General features: G+C 37.5%; 1 protein-coding gene across 9 annotated transcripts in view; it reads right to left on the bottom strand.

The window, feature by feature from the left end:
* The window catches only part of EXOC6 (exocyst complex component 6), a 218,798-nt gene that overhangs the window by 180,852 nt on the left and 21,121 nt on the right, over positions 1-16,825 (bottom strand). Inside the window, exon 1 of one of the 9 annotated variants that reach the window (XM_033224572.1) lies at positions 9,486-9,639. The exons of the other annotated variants lie outside the window; for them this stretch is intronic. Within the exon in view, the coding sequence (XP_033080463.1) occupies positions 9,486-9,523 (38 nt within the window). The 5' untranslated portion in view covers positions 9,524-9,639. Of the gene's footprint in view, positions 1-9,485; positions 9,640-16,825 lie in introns of those variants that run through there. 9 annotated transcript variants of the gene reach the window in all.

Here is a 16,825-nt window from a genome sequence, read left to right as displayed (position 1 = left end):
TGAGAACTTACTATCAGGAGAATAGGACGGGAGAAACCACCCCCATGATTCAATATCTCCACTTGGTCCCTCTCAAGACAAGTGGGGATTATGGGAACTACAATTTAAGAAGAGATTTGAGCGGGGACACAGTCAAACCATATTGCTGATACTCTGCATTCCAGAAGCAAATAAGAAATACAATCGCTCCAAGGAAATAATAGGTAGGTCAAGAAAAGATTCCTTCTACCAATATTAAGTACTGTGTAAGCGCATAAGCAATAGAAACTGAAAATGAAGTGCAGAAAACAGGTATATACACAGGCAACTTTAATACAGAGCACAATTATTCCTTAAATCATTAAAATTTATCTACACTGAACCTATTCTTCAGAGAGGCAAGAAAGTAAATGAAGTAGTATTACGACATAGGTCCAAAATTCTTTGCACATCTTATAATAAGAGGAAGGGTCTATACTCCCTTCCTTTAATCTGGGCAGGCTTGTGACTACTTTCACCAATGGAATATGACCGAAGTGACACTATGTGACTTCCAAGACTAGAAAAGGCCATGCAATATCTACCTGCCTCCTTTAGACACTTACTCTGGAGAAAGCCATCCACTATGTAAGAAATCAGACTATCCTAAAAATGACAAGCTGGAAAGGCCACATGTAGCTACTCCCAAATGACAGCCACAGCAACTGCCAGCAATGTGAGTGAGCCATCTTGGCTGTCTAGTACAGTTGAGCCTTCAGATTACTTCAGTCCCAGCAGGTAGCTGACAGCAACCAATATCCATTTGACTACAACCACATAAGAGACCCCAACCTACAACTGCCCAGCCAAGTCTTTCCTGAATTCCTTAAAAAAAAAAAAAAAAAAAAAAGTTTTCATGTAGAATACAAATTACTTGGAAACTTGCATAAAATATTTAAAATAGTATTAAATTTAAAATCTTTCCCAAGATAATTCCTTTTTTCTCCATTTTTTTCCCTTTTGGCACTAATGCTTTTTGATGCTGTCCTAAACTTATTTTCTACCCCCTGGATGCCCTTCCCCCTCTATATGCTTCAATACTAATGTTAAACTCCCTTCAAATTTCGGCTCAAGACAGTTCCTTAATGCTAATTTCATAAATAGCTATACTGGATAACTTTCCCATTACCAAGAATTTTCCCTTTTTTTTTTTTTTTTACATAAGGTCTATATTACACTATCTTTTATTAATATGTACAATACATCAAATTTACTCTCCCCCTACTTAGTGTATATTTTATCTTCTAAGGTCCTTGAGAACTGAAGGTGTCTTCTATTTCTACATCCAATTCACAAGTGCTGTGAGGATATAAACTACAAATCTTAATAAAAAGAACAGGCTCACTAGAGGGCACCCTTTACCAAAAAGTAACCTCTAGAAATCCAAGTACAGTCGGCCCTCTGTATGAGGGGGTTCCGTATCCCTGGATTCAACCAGCCACAGATGGAAAATATTCGAGGAAAAAAAATGGGTGGTTGTGTCTATACTAAACACGTACAAACTTTTGTTCTTGCCATTATTCCCTATCCAATACAGTAAACCACTATTTACACAGCATTTACATTGTTATTAGGTATTACATGTAATCTGGAGATGACTTAAAGTACATGGGAGGATGTGCATAGGTTATATGTAAATATTATACCATTTTATATAGGAGGCTTCACCATTCATGGATTTTCGTATTCACGCCGGTTCCCAGAAACAAATCCCTACAAAAACTGAGATGATTGTGTTTTCCTTTAGTACTGCATCAAAATATGATGTGAATCTCATACTCGACCTGATCAACCACTAAGTATTATGAAATCAAAATCAAAATAAAATTTCCCCATTTTTTGAAGTGGTTTTACCCTGTTACCTATTGCTTTAATACAACTGTTTTTTAAAAAAACATAGAACAGAATCATAAACAGCACAAAAACTATCTGGCAATTCTAGGCTCCTATGGGTAAGTATAAACAACACAGCACAGAATAAGCTTTTATACATTACAGAGTACCTGACATACAACAGGCATTCAAATATTTAAAGAACATATATAATAATTTTACTAAAGAATATCTTAAAATCAGTGTTTAAATTTGCAATAAATATATAAAAGTTACATATATTGAAAACTGATGGGAAATCAGTATTGATGGATAAGATCTACAAGGAATTGAATATCAATCAAATACAAACAAAAACATATTTTACTTGTCTTCTCCGTCAGCACTAGAAAATCTACAAAAGATGATTTGTTATGATTTATTCATGTTAGATGTCATATATGAGGATAATACTGAAATTACTGAATGAAAAATAACCTAAAATTTCTAACAGACCTATGAGCTTTTTTTCTCTTTTAGAGACAGAGTCTTACTCTGTTGCCCAGGCTGGAGTGCAGTGGTGTGATCACAGCTCACTGCAGGTTCGACCTCAGGCCCAAGTGATCCTCTCACCTCAGCCTCTCCAGTAGCTTTGACCACAGGTGTGCACCACCATGCCTAGCTAATTTTCTTAAAATTCTGCAGAGACGCGGTCTCCCTATGTTGCCCAGGCTAGTCTCAAGGGATCCTCCAGTCTCAGCCTTCCAAAGTGCTGGGATTACAGGTGTGAACCACCACAACTGGCCTCTATAAGCCTTTTAACCTACTTCTAAACTATATAATAACATTAGCATTTTATAGGGGGAAAACATTAAGCAAACTTAACGTTTAAAAAGGTAATTTTTGGCAGTCCTGGCAAAGACAACATTGTATAAAGTATATCCTGAGGTGGAAGCAAGAACTTTACTAAATTGCAGAAAATTTTAAAAATGAAAGCCAGATGCAAATATATTTAATTCTAACTTTGAAACAAAGAACTCCCTGAAATACATACACATTTCTAAAGACCTTTATTAACAAGTGGCCTCAGTTTGCCGATTTCTTTGAAAAAAAGTGATAAGCTCTTATTACAAATTAAAAACGAAGTTCTTAAAAATCTCAACTTGACTAGGTATAAAACAATTTTTTTGTTTGTTTGTTTGTTTTGAGACGGAGTCTCGCTCTGTGGCCCAGGCTGGAGTGCAGTGGCCGGATCTCAGCTCACTGCAAGCTCCGCCTCCCGGGTTCCCGCCATTCTCCCGCCTCAGCCTCCGAGTAGCTGGGACTACAGGCGCCGGCTAGTTTTTTTTGTATTTTTAGTAGAGACGGGGTTTCACCGTGTTAGCCAGGATGGTCTCGATCTCCTGACCTCGTGATCCACCCGCCTCGGCCTCCCAAAGTGCTGGGATTACTGGCTTGAGCCACTGCGCCAGGCGGTATAAAACAATTTTAAAACCTTTAAGGTATATTGAGAAAAACCTGGCTTAAAAAAACAACACATTTGTCATTGTTACAAGTAGATAGGCATGGGCAGGGCAGGAGAGGGCTCTCCCCGCCACCCACGAGAAATGTCAGGTGATAGTTTGACAACTATCGCATTGTCTCTCTAAAAATGATCATTTGGCACCCCCAGGAAGAAGCCACTTCCTGGGCATGCATGTGTGATGAGACAAAAATGGTGAAGTATGATCTTCCAGGGGCACACTCCACCAAAACAGGAAAGGAAACCTCAGATGGGCATGCGTATCACTCCCTAAACACGCTGCGTGTGCTCAATTCCAAAGGGTAAGGAGGGCACTGGGCATGCGGCAAGTCCGCCCTAAGGGAAGAATCATGGGAAAGGGGGAGCCTATAAAGTCCTAGGATCAAGGTTAAGGCCCCTTTTTTTGCTGTCTTCTTTTGCCCTCTTCTCTGTCTTGGACCTTCATGTGCCTGCTTGGCATCATTACCAAAAAGAGACGTCCACAGGGACCTTTCTTGCCAAAGACAACCTAGGAAGAACTGCAATGAAGAGGATAAGGAAAATCAAGTAGATGAGACTCAAGATCAGCAGTCACCTCACCATCAGTACTGTAGCAACTTCAATTACTGATGCAGATGCTCAGAAAAACCTAAACCATAACATGGCAAACAAATAAAAGCAGTCAATCCACCAGCTAGAATTCACCCACTCCCAAGGCTGAGCAGAGCAAGGATGAATAAATGCCGGTTTACCATCTCTACCATCATCCAGTTTAATTATCCAACAAGAAGAAATTAATAGAAAATTCCAGCAATAGGAAATGGAACAAAAGATTGGAGCTGAAGACCTTAAGTGCTTGCTTTTTGCCCACTGACCAGACAACTGGAACTATTTGCATTATCTATGCAACATAAGGTTTGTATTATTTTTACTTAAAGACATATCCTTTTCATAATGACAAAATACATTTTTAACACTAAATATGTAATATATATATACATTTAATTTGTTAAATGTTTTTCAAAGGAAAAGAATTTTGCCATATAAGTATATCCAGAAGTAGTATGGAGGAAAACAAAAATAGAGATATAAGGCTGATCCCAACTCCCATTACTGACCCTGACCCACAGTCCACTTTTATTGGTCATTTCTCAGTGCTGCAGAAGAATCGGAAAGAAAACAAGAAGGTGAAAAAGGGCAATTCCCACTCAAAAGCAGAATATAGATAACAAAACAAAAAATAAAAATCTTTTTCCATCCATATTAGAGCTTTGCAATCCACAAAGCAATTTTGCATACATCACTGCATTTGATATCAAGAACCTAGAGAAGTATAAAGGACAACTGGTTTTATATCTATGTCACAGACGAAGAAAATGAGGCTCAAAGAAGTTAAGGGATTTATTCAATACCCTGTGGCTTCTAAAAGGCCAGAGCTAGGTATACAATACAAATCTTAAGACTCATAAGGAATGTTGAAGGATATTACAGGAAAAAAAAAAGGTAAAAGGAGATGACTGCAAAAACCGTCATTCAGTTACTGACATTATTTATGTTCAATGTCGGTAATACATTCATTGCTGATTTCCACAGTATCTTTCTGATTATTATGGCAATGCCTGTAGTAATGAATTCTCTTCAAATTAAGCTCCTGCACAATGAAGGGGCAATACCAAAACATCAATACATACACTCCCTTACAAACCACAAAGGGTGGTTGCCTGCCTTCCCATTCAGGGATGACAAAAACAAAAAACAAAAAATCATTATGCAGATTCTATTAGGCTTGCTCTGTCAAACTAAAAAGAACCATCCCTTCTAGTAAGAGAGCCCTAAAAGCAAACTTGGTTTAAGTTCTTTTTTACCTCCGGAATGAATCAATGAGAGTATGAGTGAAAAGGGAAGGTAGGAAAGGATTGTATTGCTTTGTTTTTTCCATCATTGAGAAAGGAAAAGGGGCATGCATAGGATAAAAGTGTCAGTGATTTTTCTTACACTAAGCAGCGCCTATCTCCTAAGGAAAACGAACTGGAGATTGGTCTCACTAAAGCTACTAGAGGCCTGTCCGGGGAACTGCAGAGGAAGAAGGAACCTACATCACTTTACTGTAAGTTCATTTCAAGATCTGAGCCTCCTCTGCCCTAGCACAGGTTGGTCATACAGGATCCTCCCTTCCTGAGTGCAATTCTGGTCACATTCTTTAAACCCTCTCTCTTTTTTAGGTTAAAATTTAATAATGTTTTGACACTGCAGCTTTCACCATCTGATACTCCAGGTTAAAAGGCAAAGCACAGTGATTAAGAGCGTAGGCTCTGGAGTCAAATGGCCTGCATCCACATCTAGCTCTACCAATTACTGAGTGCAGGGGGCAAATGACCTAATCTATCTATCCCTACCTCAATTTCCTCAGTTGCAAATGGGTATAACAATGGTACCTGATTTGCTTCTTAAGATTAAATAATGCATTTAAGTGTTTAAAACATTGGCACATAGTAAATGTTTAATAGATGTTAGCTATTATAATTACCTACATGATTACTTTTATCTCCAGGAATGAAGATCTTGACTAAGAAATTATTTTAGATTTAATATTATTTTCATAAAATTTCACACAAAATGAGAACCACTTAAATGTGCAACATAAGGAAATAATTAAATAAGCTAAGATATATGAACTTTAAAATATTAATCACCGATAAAGAATTACCTTACAGAGCGCTTATAACATTATAATAGGCATTGTCAATATTAAATTCAAAAAGATGAACACACAAATACAGATATACTCACAGGACAAACTCAGAAATACACACACCAAATATAGAGTACTTTTGGTTACTCCATAAGTTTTAAGTGATTTGTATACATACACATTTGTTCTGAATTTTTTAAATGAATATTATTTTTATAAACAAAAAAATTGTACTTTTATTTCGGTGAAAAAAACAGGATGAAACTTATATACAATGTAGTCACTGCTTCACTTTACTACTATTTAATAGTAATCATCATTCAATATGTTGAATAACATAACTTTGCGCAATAAATATTCAATATTTACTACATGCCCACTATACATAGAAAAAACTCAAATTAAGGCCGGGCGCGGTGGCTCAAGCCTGTAATCCCAGCACTTTGGGAGGCCGAGACAGGCGGATCACGAGGTCAGGAGATCGAGACCATCCTGGCTAACACGGTGAAACCCCGTCTCTACTAAAAACTACAAAAAACTAGCCGGGCGACTTGGCGGCGCCTGTAGTCCCAGCTACCCGGGAGGCTGAGACAGGAGAATGGCGTGAACCCAGGAGGCGGAGCTTGCAGTGAGCTGAGATCCGGCCACAGCACTCCAGCCTGGGTGACAGAGCGAGACTCCGTCTCAAAAAAAAAAGAAAAAACTCAAATTAATCTCAACAATGATTATCCTTTAGTGGGAATAAAAGTGATTCTTTTCTGCTCTCTATTCTTCTATATTTTTTAAGTTCTTCTATAAAGAAAGTTTTGTTTTTCATTAATTCAGTCCAAAAGGATTTACTAAATCTACTGTACTCATGACATTCTGTTATGTAACACAGTAGGAACTCATGAGATATGTATGAAATCACAGGTCTCAGGGGGAATCTAATTAGGCCTATATTCGAAATATACTTATTCATATACAAAGACATACATTTACAAACAACAAAAAAAATGCTGTGTAGCATTTTAAAAGTTCATGCTGTAAGAATCCAGACATATAAAATATATATATGTGCATATCCATGTAGGATGCAGTATTCTAAGATGCAAACATTTCATGGAGGAAATAAGAGAATTCAAAAATAGGTAGTATTTGAATTGGTAGAGAAAGGAAGAGGAGGGTATTCAATCATGGGTAAAGACAGGAAAGAACATGGCATTGTGTATAATTCAAACAGTTTAACTGGTATGAAAAATATCTGTTGTTACTGGGAATTTCATTGTAACTCCCATACAGTGATTCTTAATCTTTATTTAGGCTGTGCCTGGGGATGGCATGATTCTTCTATAATCAAAGTTACAGTCATATCAAAGTTATATATAATACCTGATTATAGTTATAATCAAAGTTATAGTTCTCCCTAGGAAAGTGCACAAACACAGCTATAATACATACCTCCTCTCTGAGAACTGCTACCCATTGACAAGGATGGACAAGCAGCATAGTGTCTTTCAATCAAAGTACACTGTAACGGGGTGTACAATCTGATATACTCTCAGGAATTTTAAATTAACTGGAATTCATATAGTCAGGTATGTGTCTAACATATAAAAGCTATAGGTGGTCATCCTCCATGAAGCACAGAAAGAAGCAGAGAAAGTCAGACTTCACAGAAGGATGAAGACAAAGAAAGTTATCAAGGAGAAATAGAAAGAAACACGGTTTTCCACTTCTCTGTTTCAGTCTTTCAAAAAGTTTGGCTGCCCTAAAATTTTTATAAAATACCCCAGTTACCTTCACCATTTATTTTTTCATTTTTTTCTAAGCTAACTCAAGTTGGTTTGATTAACCACAACTACAAATGTTTTTTAAATCCTGGACAAAGACGCTCACATGGGTGTGCATGTGTGGGTGAGCACACACACACACACACATTTCTTACAATTAAAAAAGGTTTACAGACACCTTCATCTGACTAGTACGTTAGAGCATATCTTCCCAAATGAGTAAGTTATGAGAATACCACAATATTGATCATCTCAGCTCTTGATCTAATTTTCTGTTTGTGTCATGACATAAAGAATGCTGGGAAGCCCTACCACATAATAATCCAGAAGTAAGGGTCAAGACATGGTTTACGTTACTAGACTCCTGAGGAAAATAGCATGTCAAAGAGGTCACCAGACTGATGATGATGATGATGATATGTCATATAAATTTTACACACTTTTAGTTTTTTCAAAACATCAACAATATTGTACTGCTATGTAAAAAACTGAAGTTAAGGTAAGTATCCTAAAACATTGTTGCTTGGTATTCAAACCAATGCTATATCCTGTAGCTGCAGAATAACAGAGTTTCTGGCAACTAAAGAGGGGAAAAAATGTATATACATAGAATCCAAAACTCTTTTTTTTTTTTTTTTTTTGTGACAGGGTCTCGCTCTGTCACCCCAGGCTCAAGTACAATGGTGCGATCCCAGCTCACTGCAACCTCCACCTCCCCGGTTCCAGCAATTCTCATGCCTCAGCCTCCCAAGTAGCTGGGATTACAGGCATGTACCAACACACCAGGTTAATTTTTTAATATTTTAGTAGAGATGGGGGTTTCACCATGTTGATCAAGCTGGTCTCAAACTCTTTTTTTTTTTTTTTTTTTTTGAGGCGGAGTCTCGCTCTGTCGCCGGGACTGGAGTGCACTGGCCAGATCTCAGCTCACTGCAAGCTCCGCCTCCCGGGTTTACGCCATTCTCCTGCCTCAGCCTCCCGAGTAGCTGGGACTACAGGCGCCCGCCACCTCGCCCAGCTAGTTTTTGTATTTTTAGTAGAGACGGGGTTTCACCGTGTTAGCCAGGATGGTCTCGATCTCCTGACCTCGTGATCCGCCCGTCTCGGCCTCCCAAAGTGCTGGGATTACAGGCTTGAGCCACCGCGCCCGGCCAAACTCTTGACCTCAAGTGATCTGCCCACCTTCAGCCTCCCAAAGTGCTGGTATTACAGGCATGAGCCACCGCGCCTGGCCCAGAATCCAATTCCTTTCACCGCGGAATACTGAAAAATATTTCTTGTTTACATAATACTCACGTTCTATGTGCTTTTCCATGAAATATTTCATCTAGTTTGCTACATGTGCTCATAAAATGCTTTATAAAATAATGCCCAGATGCTTCCTCTAATTTATTTGAAGACATTCTGTCAAAGAATTTTTAATGACAGAATTGATATACCTTAATATGTTTCTTAAAAGATACATTCATATCTTAAAGGATTATATGACCCTTCAAAGCATCAAGAGCAAGCAAGAGCAAAAAAGTGAAGAACGATTTTCTCTGTATTTCTGATGTTGAATTTTACTTGACTTGTTCTCACAAATAGTATCCTGTTTCCATGCACAGGAAAAAGTCTAGTGCCGTGTGTTAGTTAACATTGCTTCCTATAACTAGTGTTGACATTCTGTATTACTGACATTAATACTCACTGTAATTCTGGATAACAGCACAGCACACTGATGATCATTAATGAACATCCTCCATGGTGAAACCTGAATTCATAATCAGCCAACACAGATTTGCAATAGACTTCCTCCTTCCTGTTTTAACATTTCTGACCAAAGAGGTATCTCTTCCTGTTGACTTTTGGGCATTTGGTAAAACGTAAAAAATGAGAAATGAAAACACTCACTATATTTAATTGTATTTGTCCTCTAGGATAAATTGAATTGCGAAAATAAATTTTAATTCAAAAAGTTTAAACAATTAAGTAGATTAATGAATGCAAAAATACACTGCTTTCCTAGAAAACTTTGGAAAATTAAACAAAAATATCAGACTGATTAGAGATCTAATGTGCACTTTGCATAATAGCTTAAGAGATGAACTATATGCTTAACCCAAGTCTTTTATAGGAATCTTAATCTACAGTTAAGAAGAAATTCACTGAAGGGCTGACTTCACAGCAAAACAAAAAGAATACTGCTCAATCATAGAAAACAAAACAGAAAATTAATTGAATTTGCACTTATTATTTGTGCATTTATAATGCACTAATGATTTACAATCTAAAGACTATAAAGTCTATAAATATCTTTATTTTTCAAAATAAAGGTATAACATTAATATTTATACACCCTAAAATTCAAAACCAAACTCATCGAACAGAAACTACAGGAGATGCAAGAAGAGAAAGAAGTTAATAAAAGGGGACTTTAACATACCTCTCTCAATCCAAGAATGATCAGGTAAAAAATAACATGAGAGTTTAGAAGATATAATGAACTTAATTAATAAGATATGTATGTGTATAAAACTATGGGGCCTAATAAAAAAGAATACACTTTATTTTCAAGAGCACATAGAATGCTCATGAAAACTAACCATATATTAAGCCACTAATAAAACCTCAATTAATTTTAAAGAATAGAATAAAAACAGACTGAGCTAACTATAATGTAATAAAACTAGAAATCAGTAACAAAATTTAACAAATTAAAAAATTCTCTATACTTGGAAAGTTACAAAAAACTCACACTATGAAAAAACTTTTGGATCAAGGGGAAAGAAATACAGTAGATCTGCTTTAAAAGAGCAATAAGGGAGATATAGGAGAACATGTAGAATACACCTAGATCAACTGTCAGTGAAGAAGAACAGCATTAAATAATAACATCAATAAATGAATTATGTACAAAATGCAAAAAGCTAGGAAAAGAATAAAAGAATGGAAAGAATCATTAAAAATAAAAGCAGAAAAGAATCAGCTAGAAAATAGAAAATGTGTGGAACTACTAAATCCAAAAACAGCTTTTTAAAAAAATCAGCAAAACAGAAAAACCACTAGTTAACCAAACAAAAGGGGAAAACAATGACTGAAATTACAAATACACAAAATTTAAATTTAAATACAAAAAAAGACTAAAATTAGGACTGACAAGTGGGATATAACCATTGAAAGAGAAGAAATTATTATTATTATTATTGTTATTTTTCTTTGAGACAGAATCTCACTCTGTCACTCAGGCTGGAGTACAGTGGCACGATCTCAGCTCACTGCAACCTCCACCTTCCAGGCTCAAGCAATTCTCCTGCCTCAGCCTCCGGAGTGGCTAGGATTACAGGTGTCCACCACCACACCCACCAATTTTTGTATTTTTAGTAGAGACAGGGTTTCATCATGTTGGCCAGGCTGGTCTCGATCTCCTGGACTCAAGTGATCCTCCAGCCTCAGCCTCCCAAAGTGCTGGGATTACTGGCGTGAGCCACCGCAACAGGCCTATACTTTTTTTTTTTTTTTTTTTTTTTTGAGACAAGGTCTTATTCTGTTGCCCAGGCAGGAGTGCAGGAACATAATCATAGTTCACTCCAGCCCCGACCTCCCACCTCAGCCTCCCAAGTAGCTGAGACCACAGGTGTCCAGCTAATGTAGCTTTTGTTTGTTTTTTGTAGATAATGAGTTTCCCTATGTTGCCCAGACTGGTCTCAAACACCCGGGCTCAAGTGATCCTCCCACCTCAGCCTCCCAAAGTGCTGGGATTATAGGCATGAGTCACCGTGCTGGGCCAAAATCTTATTTTTAGTAAGATTGCACAAGTCTACTCAAATTTGATTAACTTGAAGAAATAATTTTTCAAAAGAATACAACTTATTGACCCTCAAGAGAGAAAGTCTAAAACAGACCAATTATCACAGAAGAAACAGAAAAAAGAGTTAAAAGACTCCTCTACCAAAAGCACCAGATCCACTGATTTTCACAGGGGTAATTCTGAGAAACTTTTAAAAATAGATAACATCAGCCAGGCGCAGTGGCTCACACCTGTAATCCCAGCACTTTGGGAGGCCGAGGTGGGTGGATCACGAGGTCAGGAGATCGAGACCATCCTGGCCAACATGATGAAATCCCATCTCTACTAAAAATACAAAATTCAGTTGGGTGTGGTGGTGCGTGCCTGTAATCACAACTACTCAGGAGGCTGAGGCAGGAAAATCACTTTGAACCAGGGAGTCAAAGGTTGCAGTGAGCCAAGATTGCATCACTGCACTCCCCGCCTGGCGACAGAGCAAGACACCATATCAAAAAAACAAACAACAAAAAAAAAAGATAACACCAACACTAATTATATAATGCCAAAAAAAGAAAAACTTCCAATTTTGTTTAATGAAATGAGTGTAACATTGATCCAAAGATCTGAAAAAGTCTGCACCAATATGCAAAGTGCACCAAAGTGCAAACTACAAAGCAATCTCACTTATAAATATCAATGCAAAAAATCTTTAAAAGCATACTAGCCAACAGAATTCAAAAACACGTTGAAAGAGCAAATCATTATGACCAAATGGGGTTTATACTAAGAAGCAGAACTATTTCAATAATACGAAATCCATTAATAAACTCAATCATAACTGATGGAGCAAATAAGAAAAAATCATATGACCATCTCCATAGATGCAGAAGAAACATCTGACAAAACTCAACAGCCTTTCTTGCTAATAAAAGCAGTACTGGTGAATACTTCCTTAACATGATAAAATACAAATACCTCAGCTCAAAAGCCAGAGCTGGGCCTCACGCAGTGGGTCATGCCTATAATCCCAGCACTTTGGGAAGCCGAGGTGGGCAGATCAACTGAGATCAGGAGTTCAAGACCAACCTGGCCAACATGGTGAAACCCTGTCTCTACTAAAAAAAATACAAAAATTAGCCAGGCGTGGTGGTGGGCACCCAGCTACTTAGGAGGCCAAGGCAGGAGAAACACTTGAACCCAGGAGGCAGAGGTTGCAGTGAGCCGAGATCGTACCACTGCACTCCAGCCTGGACAACAGAGTGAGACTCTATCTCAAAAACCAAAAAAAAAAAAAAAAAAATGCCCACAAGCCAGAGTTATCCTGATAAAGAAATACTAAAGGTTTCCCCTGCTAAAGTCAGGAAAAAAAGATGCTGTTAAGTGGAGCTTGTATCTTCAACAATGAAAGGCAGTTTCAGAGACCTGTGTACTCCAAACTATTGACACTTCACAAAATAGATTCTAAAAGTTAAATACAGAATTACCATTTTACCCAACAATTCCACTCTTATGTGATTCCCCCAAACACTGAACATAGGCATTCAACTAAAATGTGTACATGAATGTTAATAGCAGCATATTCTCAACCACCAAAAGGTAGAAACAAATGTTTATCAACGAATGAATGAATAAATACAATGTGAAATGTCTATATAATGAGAATTATTCAGCCATAAAAAGAATAGTACTTCTTTCCTCGAGACAGGGTTTTTCTTGATATTGCCCACATAGCTGTCCATATGGACTGCTATAACTAAATACTGTAGACTGGGTAGCTTATAGACAACAGAAATTTCTTTCTCACAGCTCTGGAGATTGGGAAGTACAAGATCACAGCAGTTTCAGTGTCTAGTGAGTTGTGGTTCATAGATGGTGCCTTGTAACTGCATCCTCGCATGGTGGAAGGGTCAACCTAGCTCTCGGAATCTCTCTCTCTCTTTCCTAAGACTACTACTAGCCCCGTTCATGAGTGATGTGCCTCATGACTACCACCCAAATGCCCTACCTCCTAATACTATCACATTGGTGATTTAGGTTTTAACATACGAATTATGGTGCGGGGACATGAAACTTCAGACATAACAAGTACTGATTCATGCTACAATATAGATGAGCATGCTAAAGTGGAAGAAGCCAGACACACACAAAAACCACATATTACATTCTTCTATTACATGAAATATCCAAAATAGGTAAAATCATAGTACAGAAAGCAGAAAACTGGTTGCCAGGGGCTACAAGAAGAGAGAAAATGAAGAGTGACTATTTAATGTGTACAAGGTTTCTTTCTGTAATGATGAAAAATGTTTTAAAACTAGATAGAGACAATGGCTGCACAGCACTGTGAATGTACTAAATGTCACTGAAATACACATTTTAAAATGGCTTTTTTTTTACATTGATGTTAACTCTATTTAGGAAAAAAAATAAAACAAGAATATTTGAGGGGGATACACTTCTGCAATAACAGTGTGAGGAAATCCACAAACCTGTTCCCTAATGAAACAACTCTAATTCCACAAATCTGTTCCCTAATGAAACAACTCTAACTAATGAAAATTATTTTTAGAAACACCATTTGAATTTCTGAAAATTGTTGTAAGAGCATAGAGCAAAAGAAGAAACATTTATCCAAGAAAATCTACTACATACTTGGTAAGAACAGTAAGAGTTTGTGGCCCTTGACCCATGACCCACAACTACCTTTTCCCAACCACCTGTTCAGGTGACAGATCTACCCAGGTGGGAGTGGCTAAGAAGGCAGGGCTCTCTTTCCCACCAGGGTTTCAGTCAAGAGCCAGAGAAAGGGCAGGAATTCAGAATTTCTTACCCCTACTCCAACTGTGCTGCAGAACCAAAAAACAAGGTGAGTGTGGCAGAGAGAATAAGGGCTCCATTCTTCCAACTAGTCCTCCTTTATCCACCCAGCCCCTGGAGGATGTCATAGAACAGAAGCTATATCACAGTAATAACTACCACCGATATTGGGGACCCAGCTGCCCTCACCTCGGCCTGCTCATACCAGAGAGGCTCCACACTGAGAGAGGCAAGCCAAGACCAGAGACTGCCACCTCACCCAGCACCATGCTCTTAAAGCAAGGATATCACTCCAAGAGAGGAAGGCCACTGTTCGTGCCCGCAGATCTAGAGCAGTGGCTCAAGGATTATAATCCGGGGTGAGGTAGAAGGTAAGTACAAAGAGCTCCAAAGAACTCCTCAGGCAGGGCGCAGTGGCTCAAGCCTGTAATCCCAGCACTTTGGGAGGCCGAGATGGGCGGATCACCAGGTCAAGAGATCGAGACCATCCTGGCTAACACAGTGAAACTCTGTCTCTACTAAAAAAAATACAAAAAAAAAAAAAAAAAAAAAAAAACTAGCCGGGCGCGGTGGCGGGCGCCTGTAGTCCCAGCTACTCGGGAGGCTGAGGCAGGAGAATGGCGTGAACCCGGGAGGCGGAGCTTGCAGTGAGCTGAGATCCCGCCACTGCACTCCAGCCTGGGCGACACAGCGAGACTCCGTCTCAAAAAAAAAAAAAAAAAGAACCCCTCAAAGAAAAATAGAAAATCTAAATTACTTTTGATAGTTTCTGTTTTTCTAGGAATTTGTTGTGTTTCATTTAGATTGTTTTAGTTGTTGACGTATAATTGTTCCTAACTTTTTATTTTTAATTCTGTAACGTTCTCTCTTTTGTTCTTGAATTTAGTAATTTGAGTCTTTGTTCTTTCTTGGTCATTCTAGCAAAAGGTTTGTCACTTTTGTTGATCTTTTCAGAGAACCAACTCTGTTTTATTCATTTTTTTCTCTATTGTTTTTGTTTTTTCTTCTTTTTTTTTGAGATGGAGTCTTGCTCTGTTGCCCAGGCTGCAGTGCAGTAGCGTGATCTTGGCTCACTGCAACCTCAGCCTCCTGGGTTCAAGGGATTCTACTGTTTCAGCCTCTCAAGTAGCTAGGATTACAGGCACACACCACCATGCCTGGCTAATTTTTATATTTTTAGTAGAGACGGGGTTTGCCATGTTGGCCAGGCTGGTCTTGAACTCCTGACCTCAGGTGATCCGCCTGCCTTTGCTTCCCAAATTTCCGGGATTACAGGTGTGAGCCAGTGCACCTGGCCTCTCTGTTGTTTTTCTGTTATATTTACATCTAATCTAATCTTTATTACTTTCTTTCTTCTGCTTGTTTTGGGTTAGGTTGCTCTCTTTTTTATTATGATGGAACCCAACCTTATGATGGAAGTTTGGGTTATTAATTTGAGATTTTTCTTATTTTTTAATATTGGTTTTTACAGCTATAAATTTTTCTCTAAGAACAGCACTGGATTCATCTAAAAATTTTTGGCATTGTATGTTTTCATTTACCTTTCTTCAAAATATCTTTAATTTTCCTTATTATTTCCTCTTTGATTCACTGGTTATTTAGAAGTGTGCTTAATTTCAACATGTTTGTGAATTTCTAAAATGTCCTTCTGTTATTAATTTCTAATTTATTCCATTGCAGTCAGAGAAAATAATTTGTATGATTTCAGTTTATTTTAAGTTTTTTGAGGCTTATTTTATTGCCTAACATAGTCTATACTGGATAATGTTCCATGTTCCCTTGTGTATCCTACCGTTGTTGGAGAGAGTATTCTATAGAGGTCTGGTAGGTCTAATTAGCTTAAGAGTATTGTTCAAGTCTCCTGTTCCCTTTTGGTCTTCTGCTTAGTTGTTCTATCCATTATTGAATGATGGGTAGTTTTTATGTCTTTTCAGACTCTGTTGTTAGATGCACATATGTTTATACTTTATATATTCCTTATTGACCATTTGCCATCATAAAATATCCTTTATATCTAGACTTGTTTTAAAGTCTGTTATGTCAGATATTAGTATAGCTACTGCAGCTTTCTTATGGTTGCTCTTTTCATGATATGTGTTTTTCTGTTTACTTTTAACCTACGTTTGTCATTAAAAGTGTATTTCTTGTAGATAACACATCTTTGGATCTTATTTTTATCCAGTTTGAGGACCTATGCCTTTTGATTGTTTATTCATAGTTAATATTATTTATATCGTTTATATATACATTTATATAATGATATATATGTTATATATTTATGTTATACGTTATAGTTTATATATACATTTATATAATGTTATTATTTATATAAACATATATATATGTTTTTCTTGTGTTCTATGTCTCATTTCTTTTTTTTTTTTTTGCTCCTCTATTCCTTTACGGCTTCTTTTGCATTAAGCAAATATTTTCTGGTGTAACAT

Source organism: Trachypithecus francoisi, unplaced genomic scaffold (genome assembly GCF_009764315.1).
Source record: "Trachypithecus francoisi isolate TF-2019V2 unplaced genomic scaffold, Tfra_2.0 Contig01436, whole genome shotgun sequence".
Lineage (NCBI taxonomy): Eukaryota > Metazoa > Chordata > Mammalia > Primates > Cercopithecidae > Trachypithecus > Trachypithecus francoisi.
Note: the sequence above shows the minus strand (reverse complement) of the source record. Positions and strands in the feature narration are given on the sequence as shown.